Source organism: Ranitomeya variabilis, chromosome 8 (assembly GCF_051348905.1).
Source record: "Ranitomeya variabilis isolate aRanVar5 chromosome 8, aRanVar5.hap1, whole genome shotgun sequence".
Taxonomy (NCBI): domain Eukaryota; kingdom Metazoa; phylum Chordata; class Amphibia; order Anura; family Dendrobatidae; genus Ranitomeya; species Ranitomeya variabilis.
In genome coordinates this window covers 133,793,165-133,816,852 of record NC_135239.1, presented here as the reverse complement: position 1 = coordinate 133,816,852, position 23,688 = coordinate 133,793,165, and the positions used below count along the sequence as shown (strand labels likewise).

Below are 23,688 nucleotides of genomic sequence, written 5' to 3'. Positions count from 1 at the left end.
TATTAGAAAATTAGTGATTGAAGAAGCCATGAACCAAAAGGAAGATCTTAAAAAGACTCTCAAGAGACGCTTTGTGTTTCTTAAAACGGATGCCTGCACACGTCACAAAGTGAACTATTTTGGTATCAACGTTCGATATGTTTGTGACAACAAAAAAATTGTTACTAAGATGCTGTCAGTAAAATATACTAAAGCTCGTCACAGCAGCCAGCTTCTTCACAACTTAGGCTACGTTCACATTTGCGTTGTGCGCCGCAGCGTCGGCGCCGCAACGCACAACGCAAACAAAAAAGCCGCAAAACGCATGCACAACGCTGCGTTTTGCGCCGCATGCGTCCTTTTTTTCATTGATTTTGGCCGCAGCAAAAATGCAACTTGCTGCGTCCTCTGCGCCCGGACGCGGGCGCCGCAGTGAAGCATGCGGCACAAAACGCAAGTGTGACGCATGTCCATGCGCCCCCATGTTAAATATAGGGGCGCATGACGCATGCGGCGAGGCTGCGGCGCCCGACGCTGCGGCGCTGACCGCAAATGTGAACGTAGCCTTAGTGGAGAAAGTTCTTCAAGATTATGAACTCAAAAAAGAACAGGTTCTTTCTATTGTAACTGATACTGCAAACATGATAAGTACAATTGAACTGATGAATGAGAATAATGAAGATGAACAGCAGCAAGAAGAACATTTCACATTCAGTATGTTGGAGAAGGAAGGCCACAGTCCTGTTCCCATAACGGAGTAACAAACAGATATTACTACAGAAGAACAGCAAAATGATTCTTTACAATTAGATGATCCTATTGAACCTGCTTCACACCTCTTTCCTATTCATCACATTTGCTGTGTTGTGCACACGCTGCAGCTGACAATAAGAGATAATCTGCAAGAAGGACATGCTGGAACTCTGATTAGCAAAGTGAAGAAATTGGCTATTGCTGCCAGAACCCCTAAGGCTGCCGTCACACTAGCAGTATTTGGTCAGTATTTTACATCAGTATTTGTAAGCCAAAACCAAGAGTGGGTGATAAATGCAGAAGTGGTGCATATGTTTCTCTATCGCCTCTCATTGGGGGACACAGGAATCATGGGTGTAGGCTGCTGCCACTAGGAGGCTGACACTATGCACAAAAAAAGTTAGCTCCTCCTCTGCATTGTACACCCCACCGACTGGCATTATGCACTTCAGTTTAGCTTGGTGTCAGTAGGAGGTGGACACGGGTCTTTGATTAGACCCTTATCTACCTCAATGTGTGTCATTTCTTTTCAGGTTTTTCCAGAGGGATACGGGGTGAACAGTCACACCTGTATTCCCACAAGGCGGACTATGAGTACGGCGTGTACTGCCACCCCTTATCCTCATAGATCCTCCAGGACGAAGAACCTAGCACACAAGCGTGCTTAGAAGTTCGGTCCTGGCTCTGTCCCTCAGCCACTCGCGCACCAGAGCCTGTCAGTTGGAGGAGACAAGGACGTCCATCACCAGCTTCCATGAACGTCTGATGCCTTTCCCAAGGTTTGAGGTTAGTAACGGATGACGTGGGATGTTTTTAGGTGAGTATTCCTCTAGTCCCGGGTTCCCTTTTCTTGCGCGGCTTTCTCCGGCGGTCGGCACAGTGTCCAGGCCACCTTTTGGCCTGTCGGCGTTCCTAAAGGGGTCCCAGGAATCGGCAGGGGTCATCGCTGCATTTGCAGCACTTTCTCTGTTTCCTGCGCGGTGGTCCTGTCTGGCGCGGCGGCCTTACAGGCAGCCACGCTACCTCTCCTGCGACTGCACCTAGCACCGCGGCGGCCTTCTTTGGCGGTTGCCTCCTTACTAATTTAGGCCCTGGCTTCCCCCGGGGCCTACTTCCGGGCACTCCCCTCTTCTATGCGGCGGCCTCGCAGGCTGCCGCACCGCTCTCCAGAGGCTGCCCCTTCCAGCTGGGAAGCACCAGCACCGCGGCTTTCTCCGGCTGTCGCTGGCTCCTTATTTAGGCCCTGTCTTCCCCCGGGGCCTACTTCCGGCGACACGCTATCCGGCAGCAGCGCTCTCCTCTTCTATGTGGCGGCCTTGCAGGCTACCACGCCACTCACCTTCCAGCCGGGCAGCGCCGTGGCTTTCTCCGGCGGTCGTCTGCTCCTAATTTAGGCCCCGGTTTTCCCGGGGCCTACTTCCGGCCATGCCGCTCCGCCCACTTCCCCCTTCACTCGGCCTTTTTTCCCGCCCGACCATCCCCACCTCGGCATGAGGCATTGCTCCGCCCACCGGCACCATCTTAGTGCTCCTGAATCCACGCATGCCTCTTATCTCCTCTGTGCGCTGCAGTGGATGACTACAGTTTTCTGATTCCCCTGGCTGGACTGCTGCAGATTCGCATTCCTTCCACGAAAGGCCATCTTTGAGGGACTACTACCTGGGCTGCGTCTTCCGTCTGGAATTTCATCTGCCGTGAGTAGCTCAGCACTGCAGACTGACACCTCCCTCTGCCCCCTGTTCCCTAACCCTCTGGCATTGTCTTCAGGGTCCTCTTCAAAATGTCTACCTCGAAAGGGGGCCACTCTCGTCCTCCTACTTCTAACTCTTCTGCCTTAGTCAAAAGTCAAGTGCTTTGCATGTTCGTCTTGTAACTGCAAACTTCCCTCAGGTCTGTCCTCTCCACTCTGTCAGGCCTGCAGCAACCCGATTGTTCCCCACCGCCCAGGATCCCCCGGCCGATCCGCCCAGGAGTGATATCCCCATCCCAGGCTGGGCTTCCCCTCTGTCACAATCGGTGGCCGATCTAACATGGGTGTCTCAAACTCTGGTGTCCGTGCTGGATCGATTACCTCTGCAGACCCCCGCAGTAGCTGGCGGGTCGCAGGAGCCTCCGTCCGAGCCCTCCATGATAAGCCGCAAAAGGTCCAGACAGGAACGACGGTCTGAGTCCTCTTCTCGCTCCATCTCGCCACACGGGCCTCCGCTACAGTCGGCTTCCCCCCGGTCCTCCTCCCCTGAGTCAGGCGAGGCACTCTCTGATGCCCCTTTGGAGGATATTTCGGAGCTGGATTCTAACCAAATCGCTACCATGAGGGATATGGTTCAGAATCTCATTGGAGCGATAAACCAAACCTGTGGCATCAAGGATCCCTCTACGGCAGAGGTGTCAATCTGCATTCCTCGAGGGCCGCCAACAGGTCATGTTTTCCTTGTATTGCACACAACCTTCTCGCGGACGCCCCCTGGCGCCTTCCAGACAGGCCCGATCTTCTGACTCAGGGCCCGATCTGCCACCCGAGTTCTCGGTCGCTCAGTTTAATGGCGTGGCTGTTGAGACCGCAGTTCTAAGAGTGTCCGGTCTTTCGGACCGGATGATTCACACCATGATCCAGGCTCAGAAGCCTTCATCTTCCAGGATCTACTATCGTACCTGGAAGGCTTACTTCCGTTGGTGCGAGTCAAAACGCATGCCATCTATGTCCTTTTCCCTGCCTTCCATCTTGGCCTTCCTTCAGGCAGGACTGGATTCAGGCCTTGCTCTTAGTTCCCTAAAGGGCCAGGTTTCTGCGCTCTCCATCCTTTTTCAGAAGACTTAATCTTCTTGGCCACAGGTTAAGACCTTCATTCAAGGAGCAGCTCACGCTGTCCCTCCGTATAGGGCCTCGGTGGATTCATGGGATTTAAATCTGGTCCTGGACGTTCTGAGGGTTTCCCCCTTTGAGCCTCTCAGGGAGATTCCCCTGTCAGTTCTACCGTGGAAGGTGGCCTTTCTTGTGGCCATCACTTCTATCCGCCGCGTTTCCGAGTTGGCGGCCCTCTCTTGCCGACCTCCGTTCTTGGTCATTTACCAGGACAAGGTGGTCCTCAGGCCTCCGCCTTCCTTCCTTCCTAAGGTGGTTTCCACCTTCCACCTCAGCGAGGTCATCTTTCTACCTTCCTTTTGTCCAGCTCCGACTCATCCTCTGGAGCGATCGTTGAACAAGCTGGACCTTATCAGGGCAGTTAGGATCTACCTAGCTAGAACGGCCGCTTTCCGGAAGACTGATTCTCTTTTCGTCATTCCTGATGGCACGCGTAGAGGCCTGCCGGCTTCCAAGGCGACTATTGCTCGCTGGATCAGAACGGCAATTTTGGAGGCTTACCGGGTCAAGAACAGAGTGCCCCCTCCTGGGATAAGGGCTCACTCTACCCGGACAGTCGGCGCATCCTGGGCGGTACACCACAGGGCTTCCGCCCTACAGCTTTGCAAAGCTGCAACCTGGTCTTCCATCCACACGTTCGCCAGATTTTACAAGGTCCATACCAACGCTTCGGCGGACGCCAGCCTAGGCAGAAGGATCTTGCAGGCGGCAGTGGTGAGTCCGCTGACCTGATGGAAGTCCTTTTTTCCCACCCCAGGGATTGCTTTGGGACGTCCCATGGTTCCTGTGTCCCCCAATGTGAGGCGATAGAGAAAACAGGATTTTTGGTTGCTTACCGTAAAATCTGTTTCTCGGAGCCTCCATTGGGGGACACAGCACCCTCCCAATGTTTCTCAGTTTCTGTTCTATGACTTTTCTCACGTTTACAGTTTTCATGTTTGTGGTTATGTTTCGACCTTATTGTTTTTCTCCTACTGCTTTTTCACTAACTGAAGTGCATAATGCCAGTCGGTGGGGTGTACATTGCAGAGGAGGAGCTAACTTTTTTTGTGCGTAGTGTCAGCCTCCTACTGGCAGCAGCATTCACCCATGGTTCCTGTGTCCCCCATTGGAGGCTCCGAGAAACAGATTTTACGGTAAGCAACCAAAAATTCTGTTTTCTATTATACTTTTCCTCTATTTGTTCCACTCCTGGTTTTGGCTTACAAATACTGATGTAAAATACTGACCAAAAACTGCTAGTGTGACGGCAGCCTAAAATTGATTCCATCTTGAAGAGATGTGCTGGCAAAAGGGTATTTGTGGATCAGCACCTATTTAATGATTGAGCGATTGAGCCGAAACCCTTCCTTGTAGATATGGCCAACCTTCAGGTAACACTACATGAAGGTCAATGGACACAGGTGGCTGAATTAAAGGAATTGCTTCATCACCCATTTACAGTGACTAAAAAGATACAAGCTGAGGACTTAACTCTTGGCATTTTTATAAGGGAGTGGAAGAACTTATTGTTTTAGGTTTAGGTTTAATCGCAGATGGCATCGCTGCTTCAATGAAACGGAGAGAGACACTGCTATTAGAAAATAAAATTCTTCAGGAGGCTGTAGACGTGGACCCGAGTCATCGTATATTGCTGGATGATCAACAGCTTACTAAAGGAAAAGAAGCTCTGATTGAGGTAGCAGTTAGAATGAGTGGGCTACAGGACAGCCAAGAGCAAAAGGATTCGGGTCCTGCCAGTGCTGCTGCCGTTTCTTCATCCTCGTCAGATGAGTGTGATTTCGACACGTATTTGGACGGCATGGAGCAGGCAAAGCGTTGCCGCAGGGAAAGATTCCACTCCCATAGAAACCAGATTTGCGATATTTCAGCAAAATTTTTCATTTTCTCTCAAAGAAGTAGGAGTTCAATCGTTCATCAAAACCGACTGTGCAGAACGCAATTCCTTTATACCCTGAAAATGTTAGAGATGTTGCCCATATGGGTACTGTTTTGCCACCAACACAAGTTTAGTGTAGAGAGGTTGTTTTCTAGCCTTAAAATAATTAGGTCAGATTTGATTTGAGGTAATCAATAAAGGAGGATCTGATGGAGGCGATACTATTTCTCACAAATTCATAGGCTGCACAAATGTTATTCAGCAAGTTTTTGTTGAAAACTTTTTTTTTTTTTTTACACTTACTGCATAGTGTATAATAAATTGTAAATATGAAAGTTTTTTGTTCTAAAGTTGTATTCCAATAAATATATTTTGTGTTCTATCTAAATGGCTTGATTATTGTATCATATTGATTAAAAGCCTGATGTTACCATTTTACTACAGTAAATTTGTCCCTTAACTCCTTCACCCCCGGAGCTTTTTCCGTTTTTTTTCGTTTTCGTTTTTCGCTCCCCTTCTGAAGCCATAACTTTTTTACTTTTCCGTCAATATGGCCATGTGAGGGCTTATTTTTTGTGGGACGAGATGTACTTTTGAACGATACCATTGATTTTACCATGCCGTGTAACAGAAAATGGGAAAAAAATTCCAAGTGCGATGAAATTGCAAAAAAAGTGCAATCTCACACTTGTTTTTTGTTTGGCTTTTTTGCTAGGTTCACTAAATGCTAAAACTGACCTGCCATTATGATTCTCCAGGTCATTACGAGTTCATAGACACCTAACATGTCTAGGTTCTCTTTTATCTAAGTAGTAAAAAAAAATTCCAAAGTTTGCTAAAAAAAAAAAAAAAATTGCGCCATTTTCCGTTACCCGTAGCGTCTCTAATTTTCATGATCTGGGGTCGGGTGAGAGTTTATTTTTTGCGTGCCGAGCTGGTGTTTTTAATGATAACATTTTGGTACAGATACGTTCTTTTGATCGCCCGTTATTGCATTTTAATGCAATGTTGCGGCGACCAAAAAACGTAATTTTGGCGTTTAGATTCTTTTTCTTGCTACGCCATTTAGCGATCAGGTTAATGCTTTGTTTTTATTGATAGATCGGGCGATTCTGAATGCGGCGATACCAAATATTTGTAGGTTTGATTTTTTTTTTTATTTTATTTTGATTGGGGCGAAAGGGGGGTGATTTGAACTTTTATAATTTTTTTTTTTTTTTTTTAAACACTTTTTTTCTTAAATTTTGGCATGCTTCAATAGCCTCCATAGGAGGCTAGAAGCATGCACTACACGATTGGCTCTGCTACATAGAGGTGAAGTACAGATCACCTCTATGTAGCAGAAATGCATGTGTACTTTGACCGCCGACCACAGGGTGGTGCTCAAAGCAATCGGCCATCAACAACCATAGAGGTCTCAAGGAGACCTCTGGTGGTTATGGCAATGCACCGATGACCCCCTGATCATGTGACGGGGGTCAGCGGTGAGAGCGCTTCCGGCCGCGCGGCCGGGAGCGCTAGTTAAATGCCGCTGTCAGTGTTTGACGGCGGCATTTAACTAGTTAATGGGCGCGAGCGGATCGCGATTCCGCTTGCGCTCATTGCGCGCACATGTCAGCTGTACAAAACAGCTGACATGTCGCAGCTTTGAGGTGGGCTCACCGCCGGAGCCCACCTCAAAGCGGGGGGATCTTCCAGCTGACGTACTATTCCGTCAGCTGGCAGAAAGGGGTTAAACATGAGCCATGTATGAGGGAGTTGGAGTCGGTGTCATGGAAAATAAGGAGTCGGAGTTTGAGTTGGAGATTTAGCCTACCCGACTCCACAGCCCTGGTGCTCGGATAATATATTCGAGTCCCTGCGGCTGCATGTTTGCAGTGGTACACAGTTGCAACACGTGCAGCGATTGCCTGTTTGGATAAACTTCCATTCCAGCCTCCACTCTGCTTTCTTGCTCTGCAACATGGCTTTTGAGAGGTCGATTTAGCACCAGTGGCTGGTTGTCTTTCTTGTAGCCCAATGTCATGCATGCAAATGCCATGCTAGTGTGTGGACTCACTGATGCCTTTTATGCTTGGCATGTCATGTCTGACATCACTTGCAATACAGCATGTATCACTACGTGCCATTCTTTGAGTCATATGAGAATACGTATGCCACGCCATGAAGAGGCCTTCACAAGAGATAATTACATCGGTCTTACTCCCAGGATTATGGTGTGAGGTGGAATGATGTACAGTAACTGGACTCTCTAGTCTTTGTTCCAGGTACACTAACCTCTCGTTATGGCCATTTCTTCAAAGTGTCCATTGAGCTGTTTTTCAGCACATGATCTCCAGGACTAGTGATGAGCGAGTATGCTCGTTACTCGAGTTTCTCTGAGCATGCTCGGGTGGTCTCCGAGTATTTCGTTGTGCTCTGAGATTTTATTTGTCGACTCAGCTGCATGATTTGCGGCTGCTGGACAGCTTAAATACTTATGGGGATTGCCTAACAAACTGCCTATTCAAGCTGTCTAGCAGTCAAAAATCATGCAGCTGCGTCAACATAAACTGAATTTTCCATCATGCCGAAATACTTGGAGACCACCCGAGCATGCTCGGAGAAACTCTAGTAATGAGCATACTTACTCATCACTATCCAGGATGCATGTTGCTTGTGCTACTGTGAGCAGCCTGCATGGCCTAAACGTGCTACCATGATCTGCAGCATCTCCGGAAATTGTCTTGCACTGAGCTCATTTGCAATATCATTAGCAATTGGAAATGGAGATGCCAGCAGTGGATCTTGATGATTTGCCAAAGTGCATTTAGTACGGCAGAAAATTCCATTCTTCAAACAACCATTAATAACTTCATTGATAGCATCTGTGTCTGTTAAGATTTTGGTAATACCACAACCTTTCCTTCTTGGTATTGCAATTTCATTGTTGGATGTATCTACTATACTGTTTTAGTATTCTGGTATTTAAAAAATAAATAAAATATCATGGTCTATGAAACCTGATCTGTGGCTGTGCTTCACAGGAGCACTAGGATGGGTTGATGGGGGCTTTTGCAGGCTCCTAACTGCAGTAGCAGATTATTGCACCCTAAATTTGAATTGCAGAGCAGTATTAAATTGATGCACTTCCCATTGGGGCTTCCACTGAGATCATGCCATCTAAATGCAGCAGTTTTGAGATGGACAGCGACATTTAAGTGTTCAAACTGCTGCAATCGGAGCTAGCAATGATCTCTGCTTTATAAAAACAGCTGGCATATGCCCCCGCTCCAGGACACAATAGTAAATCATGGAGTGGGAAGTGGTTAAAGGGAACCTGTCACCAGGTTTGGCCGATACGTGTTACGGCTGCCTTTCAAGGCTTATCTACAGCGTTCTATAATGCTGTAGATAAGCCCCCGATCCGACCTGCAAGAGAAGGTAAATAATTTTTATTATACTCGGCTGCGGTCTGATGGGTGTCACAGGTCCTGGTACGGCGCCTCCCATCTTTTTGTGATGCCGCGCTCCTTCTTGCTTCATGTGGATGATGCGTCCCTGCATCATCCACACAGGCTCCCCGGCATCATGCTCCTACGCAGGAGTACTTATCTGCCCTGTTCCCCGCAGGCGCTTGGAAAGGTCAGAGAGGCCTGCATTGCAGGAATTTGCTCTGCCCTCAACAGGGCAGATATGCGTGCCTGCGCAGGAGCGCGATGATGGGGAGCCTGTGAAGCAAGAAGATGGGAGGCTCCGGACCAAGACCTGTGACACCCATCAGCCCGGACCGCCCCGCAGGTGAGTATAATAACTTTAAGCAATAAACAGAAAAATGGCACCTCCGCTCCGCTGTAATAGGTTAGACCCTAATGCCTCTAACCTTACTTCACTGTTTAGCTGCATTAACACCCCTTTTTTTGAAAAAACAACCCGGGTGCTGCATCCATAAAACAGATCATTGGCAGAACATGGTCCTGATGAAGTGCCGCGTGCACGAAACAGCCGTTGTCCGTCTGTATTCACACCCCTCCCTGCTGTATCACGTTATGTCCGAATAAAAGTTTGACAGTTCAACACCGGTGAGTGCGCTCCACTTTTTTGCTTTTCTCATCTTAAGTATAATAACTTTTTCGTCTCTTGCAGTTCGGATCGGGGACTTATCTACAGCATTATAGATAAGCCCTGAAAGGCGATGGCCGTAACTTGTATCGGCCAAACCTGGCGAGTGGTTCCCTTTAACAACCACAGTGGGCAAAACTGACACTGTTATTCATTAGCTTTGGGCTTGAGTGAGAGTGAGTCTGCATTTTTTTTTCTCCCATGCACAGACTCAACTGGCTCAGCATCCAAGGCAAAAAGGACCCAACTCATAAAACTATTATTTGCAGCAAGTTTGTTTAAAATCTCCACACATTTTTGTGCAATTTGCAGTTGTGCTTAAATTTTACAGCTTTCGCTATTTTTACTCTAGTCCCAGACATCTCTGCCAGCATTTCTAAAATATAATATTTAGTAATGAAATAAATAACATAAATATGCTATCACGCTATGGATCTCTACATTATTTATTTTATGGTGCTGTTCTATAATAGTGTATATGAGGAATCCTCTTTAAGAGGACCATCACTAAGGCTACGTTCACATTAGCGTTAAGCTAATGTGCGTCGGGTTTGCGTCGGCGACGCAGCGGCGACGCATGCGTCATGCGCCCCCTATACTTAACATGGGGGACGCATGCGTTTTTTGTTGTTGCGTTGTGCAACACATGCGTCTTTTTTGCCGCAAGTGTCGGACCAAGAAAACGCAACAAGTTGCATTTTTCTTGCGTCCGATTTTTGGCAAAAACTGACGCATGCGTCGCAAAACGCAGCGTTTTTGCGTGCGTTTTGCCGCGTTTTGCGTGCGTTGTGCGTTGCGTCGCCGACGCAACGGCGCACAACGCTAGTGTGAACGTAGCCTAATGTAGCAGCCAAATATTTCCCAAAGCAGAAATCCCCTTTTGTGAAGACCTTTGTCCTAAATCTGTGTATAAGGCCCATGTGCCCATTGTCCTATTATTGTCAGTCATTACTTTTTCAAGAGTTAATTTCCCAAGGATTTACTGAAGCATCCGATGTGGATATTGGCACATAGACACAACGTTCTCCTCTTAAATATTTCTTTACCGTGTACTAGTTGTTAGTGTTATAAATAAAAAGTTAGACATTCACATATAAAATATAACTTACGGTAATTGTAGATTTTAGAGCATTTTTGCAGTCTGGTTTGCCTAATATGGGCCTTTCTGCTGGAGTTATAATTTATTCTTTTAATGTCTTTTAAAAAGCCAATATAGAAAAGTGATACCAATTGTATATTTTTACATCTTTTAGGTTCTACTGGGTTTACGTGACACAAGTGATTTACTAGTATCTGTAACGCTTCATGGCCTGGCAGCTTTGGTGCGTTTACTTGGACCAGAAACAGTTGTTGGTGGTGGAAGAGTAAAGATTTTCAAAAGCACTACCCCAGGGTTTACCAAAATAGCAGATTCAACTCCTGAAGGTAACTACGTAAGCGTGCAATATATACCATTACTGGTAACACAGAGAAGACCGTGTTTTGAGACCCATGTCTGAAACCATAGAGTGAGTATGTCTAATGGAAGCCAGGAAATATCTTCCATCAATGGGTTTAGGCTTGCTGAATATTTGTTTTTCCTTTAGAGATCTGTGAAAGATCTGGAAGGTTTTTAACAGCTCGGGGATGGTTTCCCTCACTAGGGAGCAGTAATGTACACAAGGTGCCACTGGGAGAACATTCTGAAGCCTAGTGTAGTCAAATCAGTTGTAGAAATAATTAGAAGTTTGTATGTATGCATAATTTTTAGTTTGTCTGATTTTTCTCTTTATATGTATATTTTTGAGTACAATGTAAATTTATTCTATAAACTACTGACAACATGTCTCAGGAGTTCCAAGCAATACATTTTGTATTTATTTTCGGAAAACGAGAAATGATCAAAATAACAAAAAAAATGTATTGCTTGCAGACCTCAAATAATGCAAAAAAAAAAACAAGTTCATAATCATTTAGAAACAACAATACTAATGTTTTAACTCCGGAAGAGTTCAGAAATCAATATTTCTCATTCCCCCATGACAGCACCACCAGAGAGAGAGGGGATCCGCCCTTCAGAGACAGGAAACCTATAGGATAAAAGGGCAGTACCTCTCTCCTGTGTCAGTTCAGTTTCCTGTCCCTGACAGGGAACCTTCTAGGATCGGTACCTTGAAGACCCGGAGCCTGCCAGTCGAGCTGTCACGGCTGGTGCCGTGTCCGATGCCGCCACTGCTGGGACCGAGGGGTCTGCAGAGTGCGCGGAGAGAAGCGCGGCCGCCTCCCCGGAGCCGTTACAGCTGCAGCAGCAGTGTCACACCAGCGCAAGCCGGATTTGCAAAGAAAGAGATCCTCTGCCGGCACCCGCAGTACTCGCTCCAGCAGCCATTCCACGCAGTAGAGTAAAGACTCCAGTGTTACTAACCAGCTGACACCACCGCCTACGGCTCTCATACAGGATCCTATACCTCCTCCAGAACCGGTACCTGTGGCTGCGCAAGATGGGTGAGTGATCTTCATGAAAGTTCACTAAATAATTAGGGTCCCCTCTTCTCCGTTTATTTTAGGCGAGAAAAAGAACTGAGAAAACTAAGCACAGGTCCTGTTCCCTGTACAGAAAAGCTTTGCCGCAGACCTGGGATAAGAAATTGTGTGATTCCTGTATAGGACAAGTCCTTTGTGAGGAAACCCCTAATTACGATCTGTAATTAAATCAGAGGTAGAGACAGCATTTAAATCTCTTAAAGGGGAAAGGGTTAAAGAGAAAACACCTGTACCCTTTTCCCACTCCGATTCCTCTAGTTCTGACGATGGAGATTCAGATAGGCGGGGTTCCTTCTCCTCCTCCTCAGATTCCGAGAGCGGAGGTTGCCACTGCTTTCCTTTAGATGAAGTCGATGCCCTTGTGAAGGCAGTAAGATCGACCATGGGGGTGCTGGATCCCCGTCCTGACAAAACGGTACAGGACATTATGTTTGGAGGATTAAGTTAAAAAAAAAGCGCAGCGTCAAAAATTCCAGATTATAAGCAGGAAATAGAGACAATACTAAATAATTACTTCAAAGAGAATGTGTCTGAAGATATAAATGCATTAACACTGTGGAACGCCCATAAGGCAGTCCTCAGGGGAAGTCTCATACAATTAGCTGCAAGATATAAAAAGAAAAACAGGGAAAAGATTGCTAACCTACAGATCCAAATCAATACAAAAGAATTACAGCAAAACAATCTGCAAATACCATCTTCAAATATACAGATGGAAATCTTGGAGTTGAGGCGAAAATTGAAATCTGAGATTTTCCAAGAATATGACTATGTTATAAAGGCCTCAAAATTCAAAGGGTATACATCATTAAACAAGCCTACCAAATATATGATGGTAAAGATTAAAAAAGAACGTATCAACAGAAGAATTAACAAAATTATTTCCTCGTCAGGTGAAGTTATGATTCATCCCAAAGACATTGCTAGCTCTTTTGCAGACTTTTTCGTCAATTATACAATTTGAAAGATGACCCATGCACACCCAGTATTGACCCAGACTCCATTAATGCATTCCTATCTAGTATTAACCTCCCCAAAATAACTCCATTGGACTTAATATCTATTAATAGTCCCTTTACAGAAAAAGAAATAATCGATACTATTAATAAATCAAAGAATCAAAAAACACCGGGCCCAGATGGATTTTCCAATGAATATTTTAAATCTTTTTCAAAAATTCTAGCCCCGCACTTAGTTTCTATTTTTGCTCTTGCCTCCTCTCAGGGTTCCTTTCCTAAAGAGATGCAAGAAGCAGTTATCGTTATGATTCCCAAAACTGGGGGGGGATCCTGAGAGGATGCAGGACTACCGTCCAATCTCACTAATAAATAGTGATTCAAAAATTTATTCCAAGATTTTGGCGGATCGTTTAAAAAATATTCTCCCACGTTTGCTGGTAGATGACTAGATGGGATTCACTGATGGACGCCAAGCATCAGATGGGACCAGGAGGGTGATCAATTTAATCAACATTATCCAAAATTCAAATTCAAAAGCAGCCTTTCTAACCTTAGATGCTGAAAAGGCTTTTGACAGGATAAACTGGTCTTATTTGAGAGCGACACTTGAAAAGTTTGGGTTTGATTCTGCATTTATGTCCACTATCTTTGCTCTGTATTCGGGACCTAGTGCCAGGATCTACTCCAATAATTTCATGTCGGATCCATTCATCATTTCCAATGGCACACGTCAGGGGTGTCCTTTGTCACCCCTGCTGTTTGTCCTTGCAATGGAACCTTTGGCGGAGAGAATCAGATCCAATATAGATATTTTTGGAATTGATATCCAATCCCGTCAATTTAAAATTAGCATGTATGCAGATGATATTTTTCTTACACTACTTAATCCAGCAGCCTCGATTGAAGCTCTCTCTCCAGAGTTAGACACATTCTCCAAGATATCATAATTTAAGATAAATCCACATAAATCTAAATATTTAACTTTTAATATGAATGAATCACATGTTGCAGAATTGAGGGATCAGATAAATCTAGCTGGGGAGGGCGACAAAATAGTGTATTTAGGAATAATCTTAACAAACAGACTACAAAATATAATAAAAACTAACGCTGATAACATTCTTAAAACAATTTCTCTTGACATCTCTCAATTTGCTCTTATTCGGGAGAACAATGACTATCAAAACAATCATTCTACCCAAGATACTTTATCTTTTTAGAACTCTCCCAGTGACCTTCCCCTACCAATTTATTCATAAACTTCAAACTATGATAAACTCATTCATATGGGGTGGTAAGCGGGCCAGGTTGTCTTCAGATTTATTGTGCAAACACAAACGTAATGGCGGGGCTGGCCTCCCAAATGTCCATGCTTATTATCTGACTTCCCTGGTAAAACAAAGCCAACAGTGGTTTGATAAAAAAACTATACCCAGCGTGGTTCCAAGTCGAAAGTGGCATTAATAATCTTAATTTAGCACAGGATACTTTTTTCAATTTCTTATTTCACAAACCAAAAAAGGAATCATCTCATCCCATTTTTAAGGCTATAATACAGGCCTGGAAAACTCTTCTTAAACCTCCAAGAAAATTTTTTTACAAATCAGAGCAAATTATGAAATTTCCTCTTCATCTATTGGCATTGATATATGATCTTCCACTTTGAGAAATTTGGGCCAAATCAGGCATTAAAAAAGTTGGACATATCTATAACGGGATGATTTTTCTCACCTTTAGCGAAATTAAGACTAAATTTAACTTACCCTCATCTGAATTAATATTCTTTTTAACCCTAAAAGAGCATATACAGAAATGACTGACTAGCCAACCATTACATTTAGAAATTCTTTCTTCATTACTGTGTAGTGTAAAGAACAAACATATATGGAGTCTAAATAACCTCTACAGTCACTTAAATAGAGATACCTCTTGTTTTAAAAATATATACATGAAAAAATGGGAATTGGACCTCAACATTTCTTTACAAGTTGAGCAATGGGACAAGGCCATTAAGGATACATACATGTCTACCATTTCAATGGCTCTACAGGAGTTCTACTTCAAGGTGATCACACGTTGGTACTACACACCAATTAGACTTGCGCTTATATATCAAGATCACTCTCCTTTGTGCTGGAGGAAGTGCGGATATCAAGGAAATCTTTTTCATCTTTTTTGGGGCTGCTCGAAAATAAAACCTCTATGGTAAAAAGTTTCATTTCATATTAATTTATTTGTTAAAAATTTTGTGATTACTCCCCAGAGGGCTCTCCTTTCTCTGGACATGAAAGGAATTGATCCTCAGGTCAAATACATCCTAATACATATATTTCTAGTAGTCAAAAGTACAATAGCACTCTGGTGGAAAAAATCGGATTCACCCAGCTTTACAGATATTCTAGATAAAATCCATCAGCATAGTGCATTAGAATGGAGATTTGCTGCCAACACCAATGGTATTAGAAAATATCTGAAAAAATGGAGGATTTGGAATGACAAGTTTTGTAAAGAGTAAATCTCTTGTAGCCATGCAAAGTGGATAAAGATTGTTACTTTATATCTCTTTCCAATACATTGCATAAGAAAAATTGTAGTATATTCTATTCAAAAGATCATATTTAATGCATTTTTTTTTCTTGTCTATTCGAGATTGATATTTGGTTCTCTAATTATATTGATTCCCTTTTCCCTCACCCTTTTTTTTTTTTCCAATGTTAACCCCTTCCCCATCTTCCCTTCCCTTTATCCACTACCATTTCTTATGAAAAATTTCAATAAAAATATTTAAAAAGAAAAAAAAGCGCAGTCTTCCCGCTTAACGAAAATGTTCAAGCATTTTAATTTTTAATTAAAAAGGAGTGGGAAAAGCCAGAGAGAAAAAACCCTTCGGTACCCTCCCTTAAAAGGAAATATCCCTTAGAGGAAGAGGCTTCTACTTCATGGGATAAAGCCCCTAAACTTAACGTAGCAGTAGCTAAGGCCTCAAAAAAATTTGCGTTGCCCTTTGAGGACATGGGAACTCTAAAGGATCCCCTTGACAAAAGAGTTGATACCTTCCTTAAAGGGGCCTGGTAATCGGCAGGGGGATGTTTAAGGCCTGCAATAGCAGACGCATGTACTTCTAGATCTCTAATGATTGGGGTAGATAGCTTTGAAAAACAACTAAGAGACGGTGAATCTAGAAATAAAGTGATAGAAGTGATTAGAGGGGTGGCAGCTTTTTTGGCGGACTCATAAGCCGACTCTATTAAACTCACTTCTAAATCAGCAGCTTTATCTAATGCAGCTCATAGGACGTTATGGCTAAAAGGTTGGCCAGGCGTCCTACAAACTAAACAGAAACTTTGCTCAATTCCATGTGAAGGAAAATTTTTGTTTGGCGAGACCCTGGATGACATTTTACAAAAGGCAGGGGATAAGAAAAAAGGTTTCCCTAACCTGGTCACACCATTTGTTAAGCGGCCCTTTCGGAATAGGAAGTTTTTTCGGAGACGTCCCCCAAAGGAAAAAGAACAGATGGGATGATGGGAAAAACAGAGATAGGGGGTTCCTTTTCGGTAATTCCTCAAGAGATAAAAAAGACCCCTAAGTGACACCTCCCTCAGGGTGGGAGGAGATTGTCTCAATACCTCCCGGCCTGAGAAAAAATCTCAACCAGTGTCTGGATTTTGAACTTGATAAAAATGGGACTTCAAATAAACTTTACTTCCCTTCCTCCCCAAAACTATGTGGTTACCCCACTAAAATCCTCACCTCAGCAACAACATGTGTTGGAACAAGAAATTATAAAGCTCATAAACAAAGAAGTCATTCAAGAAGTTTCCCCACTGGAAAGAGGGACAGGGTTTTATTTCCCATTGTTTCTGGTTCCAAAACCGGACGGGTCCTTCCGCACAATAATAAACTTGCTGAAGCTAAACAGTTATGTAAAGAACCAAATTAAATTATAAAGCGCTGCGGAATATGTTGGTGCTATATAAATACAAATTATTATTATAACCAAAGTATCAAAATGGAATCAATAAAATCAACACTCAAAAACCTGTTTCCGAACTGCTTCATGATGGTATTGGATCTCAGCGACGCTGTTACAGAACCCCCCAGCACCCAGAATGTTATGCAGTTATTTGTATATATAATAGGTTCCATGTGAGATATACGTCCCTAATGCTTCAGCCCACAGGCTGCACCCCTGGGCAGAGGAGACAAGATAAACCCCCTTCTGACCTCCCCCACCTTTGTAATTCCCACAGTAAATATCAGCAGGCTCTGGCCCCCTGCGGCTATTGTAATGTATGTCTGGCCTGCCGCTTTTGAATGGACCTGCCCTCTGTATCTGTTGTTACATATATTCTGTGTTCTGTGAATAAAGTGTTGTGAGACTGGAAATACGTGGATAAGCAGTCAGCTTTTATATGCTCTCATGCAATCAAGGAATTCCAACCAACGTCCTTCATTCAGACTCCAGCCAATGCAAAGTGGACCTCCTGAAACACGGGGTGGTACTGAAAGAGGTACCCCAGCTTGGTAGACCCCCGTTGCAATGGTGGCAGACAGCAGGATCTGATACCCCTTCTACAGGAGGAAAGGAATGAATGGAAAACAACTACCAGAAGTTAAAGAGGACTACATTAAAAGATCTGGTGGAAGCCCGAGGGTTAATCGCCAGCAACAAAACAAAACCGGATTTGATAGCAGCCTTCATGGAACACGACAGTGCAGCGCCCCCAATGTGAACGTGGAGGAGACTGAATTCCAGAGAGAGGTAAAGAACAGACTGGCGTTCTATGGCCCAAACCCTGCAGTAGAGATCATATGAGAGGTGATGGCTGATGTGCGTAATGATCTGAAGGAAAAGATGGCCGAGCAGACCAGGATAGAGCTAGCCAAGATGGAGATGGCAGAGCAGAGAGAGGAGAGTCAGCGAGCAGGGGGAGCTCTGGCCTCCGCCCAGGTACCTTCAACAGTAAGCCACAAAAAGATCCAGTATAATGCCTTCCGACAGTTGGGGGAGGCAGAGGAAGACATTGATGGCTTTCTGCAGGACTTTGAGTGGCAGTGTGCCCTTCATCAAGTGAAGCCGGAGGAACGGGTTCAGATTCTGGCCAGCAAGCTGACAGGCCGGGCAACGGACGCCTATTGCACGGTACCTGATGAGGACTGTATGGACTATGAGCGGATCAAAGAAGTGATCTTGGCCCGGTATGCGCTGACACCAGAGGCATACCGCCAAAAGTTCCACGGACTTATAAAACGAGTAACCGATACCCACGCTGAATGGGCCTGTAAATTACAGCGGTCACTGCTACAGTGGGTACAAGGGAGCCAAGCAACCACTAAGGAGGACGTCCTCCAGCTCTTCTTGTTAGAACGATTCTTTAATGGACTAACCCCAAAGACACAGGAATGGCTTTGGGACAGGCGGCCAATGACTCTTGAGGAAGCCGCTTGTCTGGCCGATGAACATCATGACGCCAGGAGGCCTCAGTTGTCCGGATCAAAGATGGTCACTAGGGGTCCGCCCATGGACCTGGAGGGCCCCAAACCACCGAAGATTGTAGGGGGACCAGCTAGAAACCTGGCCTACCACAGTACCCCTGGGGCGCGATGCCACACCTGCCGTCAGCTGGGCCACCTGCAAAGACAATGTCCCAACCGGACTCAGCATACCCAGTGGCCAAAGGCGGGAACAGCTACCTTCAGCCGGGCCGCTGTACACTGCTACCAAGGCGAAGCTGACCCGGCATTGGGGGATACAACTAACCAAGGGGTGGAAGAGATGGAGGAAGTGCTGCATGAAGTAGACCCCGGGCAGATAATCGACAACAGCATAGACAGGTCGTGTGGGTTAATGGGAAACGCATGCAGGGACTAAGATTCCGGAGCAACTTTGACCCTTATGAAGCCTCATCTCATCCGGGACCAAGAGAAGACGGACAGTGGCAGTCCGTGTAGCAGGGGGAGCCACACATCGACTGCCCACTGCCAGGATTCACCTGAACTGGGGAGTCGGGGATGGCCTTGTTGAGGTCGGTTTGATGGAGGATTTGCCTGCAGACGTCATGCTGGGAAATGACTTGGGGCCCATGTTGTCTGCCTTCTCAGTTGCCCCTCTGGCTGAGACATATCCTGTGACCACCCGGAGACAAGCTCGAGCTGCAGAGGCGGACTCACACTCAGAGGAGGCCCAGGTAAGACATCACAGCCCTACACGTATTCCCATAGCCAGACACATTTCTTGGGCCACCCCAGATGAATTTAAGAGTTACTTGAGGATCCTTCATTGGAGGGATATCGTGGGAAGGCACAGGAGGGGAGAGGGGTACTGGAAGGGGAACAGTTTATATGGAAGCAGGGACTCCTCTACCGGATCACAGAGCAGCACCACACAGGGACGAGCCCCACTATAAAACGACAGCTGGTAGTTCCCAAGAAGTATAGGCAGGAGTTACTGTGAATCTCTCATGACATACCCTTGGCTGGGCACTTCGGCGTCAGTCGCACCAGGCATCGTCTGACACAAAACTTCTTTTGGCCGGGGGTAACCTATGATGCTCGTCAGTACTGCCAGACCTGTGACAGTTGCCAGCGCATTGGCAAGAGGGGAGATCGATGCAAGGCCAAATTACGCCCCCTCCCCATTGTGGAGGAACCATTTAGCCGAGTAGCGGTCGATCTGATGGGGCCGTTAGCCAAACCCAGTCCGTCAGGGAAAAAGTATATATTGACAGTGGTAGATTATGCCACACGGTATCCAGAGGCGGTTGCGTTACCTAACATACTGGCAGAGACGGTGGCGGCTGCCCTGCTCCAGGTTTTCTCACGGGTTGGATTTCCCCGGGAGATTATCTCGGACCAGGGTACCCAGTTTACAGCAGAGGTGACCAACCAACTGTGGAAGCTGTGCGGCGTAAAGTCCATTAGAAGCGCCCTGTACCATCCGCAAACCAATGGGTTGTGTGAACGCTTTAACGGGACGTTAAAACAACTCATTGGGACTTTTACCAGGACCTACAGGGACTGGGAGAAATTCTTGCCTCACCTCCTGTTTGCCTATCGGGAGGTGCCCCAAGAATCCACGGGGTTCTCCCCGTTCGAACTGGTATACGGGAGACGGGTAAGGGGACCCCAGACTTAGTGCTAGAACACTGGGAAGGGGAGAGCACCATAGAAGGGGTACCTATTGTACCCTATGTGCTGGAATTCCGGGACCGCCTACAGGAGCTGACCCAGGCTGTACGTGGGAACCTGCAGGTGGCCCAACGGTGCCAGCGTGTATGGTACGATCGGAGGGCCAGATAACGCACCTTTGAGATAGGACAGAAGGTCCTGGTGTTAGAACCCACTAGGCAGAACAAGTTCCAAGCTGCATGGCAGGGGCCCTACCAGGTAGTGGGGAAAATAGCCGACACCACCTATGTCACCGATTGTGACGACCCCAGGGTTATCCGCATGTTCCACGTGAACATGCTGAAGCCCTACCAGGAGCGCCCTGAAGAGGTAGTGGCCATCTGTGCACCTGAAGCAGAGGATGTAGCCGGACTCCCCTTGCCTGATGTCTTAGGGGAGAGGACTCAGTCTAAAACATGGGACCAGGTACACTTGGGTGAAGACCTAGGTCCCCGGGAGAGACAGCAGGCAGAGGCGTTGTTGAGACAGCGACAGAGGATGTTTTCAGGGAGACCGGGGTACACCCACCTGGCACAACACAAGGTTGAGACCCAGGATCAGACCCCCCTGAGACAACCCCCCTTCCGTGTCCCTGAGTCTGTACGAGAAGGGATGCGACAAGAGATACAAGACATGTTGCGTTTAGGGGTCATTGAAGAATCAGGTCCCTGGGCATCCCCCGTAGTGTTAGTGCCCAAGAAGGATGGGACTACACGGTTTTGTGTAGACTATCGCAGGCTCAATGAGAAAACGGTGACGGATGCGTATCCCATGCCACGCGTGGATGAGCTGTTAGACCGGCTGGCGGGGGCAAAGTATTTGACCCGTATCGATCTATGCAAAGGCTACTGGCAGATTCCCCTTAGTCCTGACGCTATTCCCAAGTCTGCATTTGTCACCCCGTTTGGCTTATTCCAGTTTCGAGTTATGCCATTCGGGATGAAGACTGCCCCTGCGACCTTCCAGAGGCTGGCTGACCGGCTTCTGGATGGTCTCCAGGACTATGCGTGTGCCTACCTGTATGACATTGCCATCTACAGTGCGACATGGGAAGAGCATCTAAATCACCTAGAGACAGTATTAGACAGGATCCACAAGGCCGGAATCACCCTGAGCCCAAAAAAGTGTCACGTGGTTAAAGCAGAGGTTCAGTATTTAGGGCATTGGGTGGGAAGTGGGAAACAGAGACCAGAACCAGCCAAGATTGAGGCCATAGCCAAATGGCCCACCCCACGCACTAAAACCCAGGTCATGGCGTTTTTAGGGACAGCGGGTTATTACAGGAAATTTGTCCCCAATTACAGCAGCGTAGCCAAGCCCTCTCTGATCTGACCCGTAAGAACCAACCCCGCCACGTAACCTTGACCCCAGAGTGTGAGGAAGCCTTCCGCCAGCTAAAGGACGCCCTCACCAATACCCCTGTATTGGCCGCACCCGATCCAACTAAACATTTCCTTGTTCACACGGACGCTTCTATGTTTGGAATAAGGGCAGTACTGAGCCAAGTCGGGCCGGATGGCCAAGAACACCCGGTAGCTTACCTGAGTTGGAAACTACTGCCCTGTGAAGTAAGCTATGCGGCCATCGAGAAGGAGTGCCTGGCAGTAGTATGGGCACTCAAAAAGTTACAACCATATTTGTATGGATGACAGTTTTCCCTCCTAACGGACCATAATCCCCTAGTCTGGCTTAATCGGGTCTCCGGAGACAACGCCAGATTACTGCGGTGGAGTTTAGCCCTACAACCTGTGGACTTAACCATCCACTACAGACCCGGCAAACAAAACGGTAACGCCGATGGACTAAGTCGACAAACGGAACTTGTACCAACCCCATAAACTTCGGTCATCCCCAAACCGATCCGTTAAGGATCAGACTGTATGCCGATCGCGTCGCTGAAAGGGGGAGCAGTGTTACAGAACCCCCCAGCACCCAGAATATGTTATGCAGTTATTTGTATATATAATAGGCTCCATGTGAGATATATGTCCCTAATGCTTCAGCCCACAGGCTGCATCCCTGGGCAGAGGAGACAAGATATCCCCTCTTCTGACCTCCCCCTCCTTTGTTAGTCCCACAGTAAATATCAGCAGGCTCCGGCTCCCTGCGGCTATTGTAATGTATGTCTGGCCTGCCGCTTTTGAATGGACCTGCCCTCTGTATCTGTTACATATATTCTGTGGTCTGTGAATAAAGTGTTGTGAGACTGGAAATACGTGGAGAAGCAGTCAGCTTTTATATGCTCTCATGTAATCAAGGAATTCCAGCCAGCGTCCTTCATTCAGACTCCAGCCAATGCAAAGTGGACCTCCTGAAACACGGGGTGGTACTGAAAGAGGTACCCCAGCTTGGTAGACCCCGTTACAGACGCGTATTATCACATCCCCATCCACAAGAACTCCCAGAAATGCCTCAGACTAGCAGTGGTCATGGGAGGGGGAAGTAAGGGAATACCAGTACAAAGCCCTTCCCTTTGGCATTTCAGTGGCACCTGGTATATTTACTAAATTGATAGCAGAAATGATGGCCCATCTAAGAGAAAAAGACATTTTAATAGTACCATACTTGGACGACTTTCTAATTGTCAGCAATTCAGCCCAACACTGTCGTCAACAATGCAACAGAGTGATAAAAACTCTAACAAAGTTAGGCTGGCTTCTAAATCTCCAAAAATCGAAACTAGAACCGACCAGAGTTCAAGAGTTTTTGGGCCTAACTTTCGACTCGATAACACAGGAATGTCGTCTTCCAGACCAGAAAAAACGAAAAATATTAAATCTTGTCTCCAAAGCTTGCTCAAACCCTCATATGACCTTAAGAGGGGCGATGTCATTACTGGGGTCCCTTTCTGCCTGCCTCACAGCAATCCAGTGGGCACAGATGCACACGAGAAACCTCCAGTGGGATATTGTGAGGAATCAGATTACACTAAAGGGACATCTAGAAGGACATACGACTCTAAATTCAGACACTATTCATTCCCTAGCTTGGTGGTTGGATTCTAAGAACCTATCAAAGGGGGTCCCTTGGGTAATACATATCTCGAATAGTTACCACAGATGCGAGTCCCATGGTGTGGGGAGCTAACCCGGGCAACAGTATCACTCAGGGAGTCTGGGCAGGTCAACAATACGGTGCGTCCTGAAGCCATAAAGAATTTTGGGCGGTGAGCCGCGCTCTATCGTACTTCCTCCACAGCCCACAGGGGTATCATGTCCGGGTTTTCTCGGACAATCAGGTAGTGGTAGCCTACCTGAATCACCAGGGGGGGACCAGATCTCAAGCAATAATGAAGGCCACTTTCGAAATCTTCACTTTAGAAGAGAACAACTTCCTATCCCTCTCTGCGCTACATATAAAAGGGGTAGAGAACCAAAAAGCCGACTTCTTAAGCCGTACCCATTTAAAACGGGGAATGGACACTGAATCAAAGCATCTTCAATCAGATCACCAATCTATGG

The 23,688-nt window shown here is 46.3% G+C and overlaps 1 protein-coding gene across 6 annotated transcripts in view; it reads left to right on the top strand.

The window, feature by feature from the left end:
* SCYL3 (SCY1 like pseudokinase 3) overlaps positions 1-23,688 on the top strand; it is a 395,128-nt gene that overhangs the window by 150,572 nt on the left and 220,868 nt on the right. For all 6 annotated transcript variants that reach the window (XM_077276719.1, XM_077276721.1, XM_077276718.1 and 3 more), the window contains one exon: positions 10,829-11,000. In XM_077276719.1, coding sequence (XP_077132834.1) covers positions 10,829-11,000 — 172 coding nt within the window. The remainder of the gene's footprint in view (positions 1-10,828; positions 11,001-23,688) is intronic.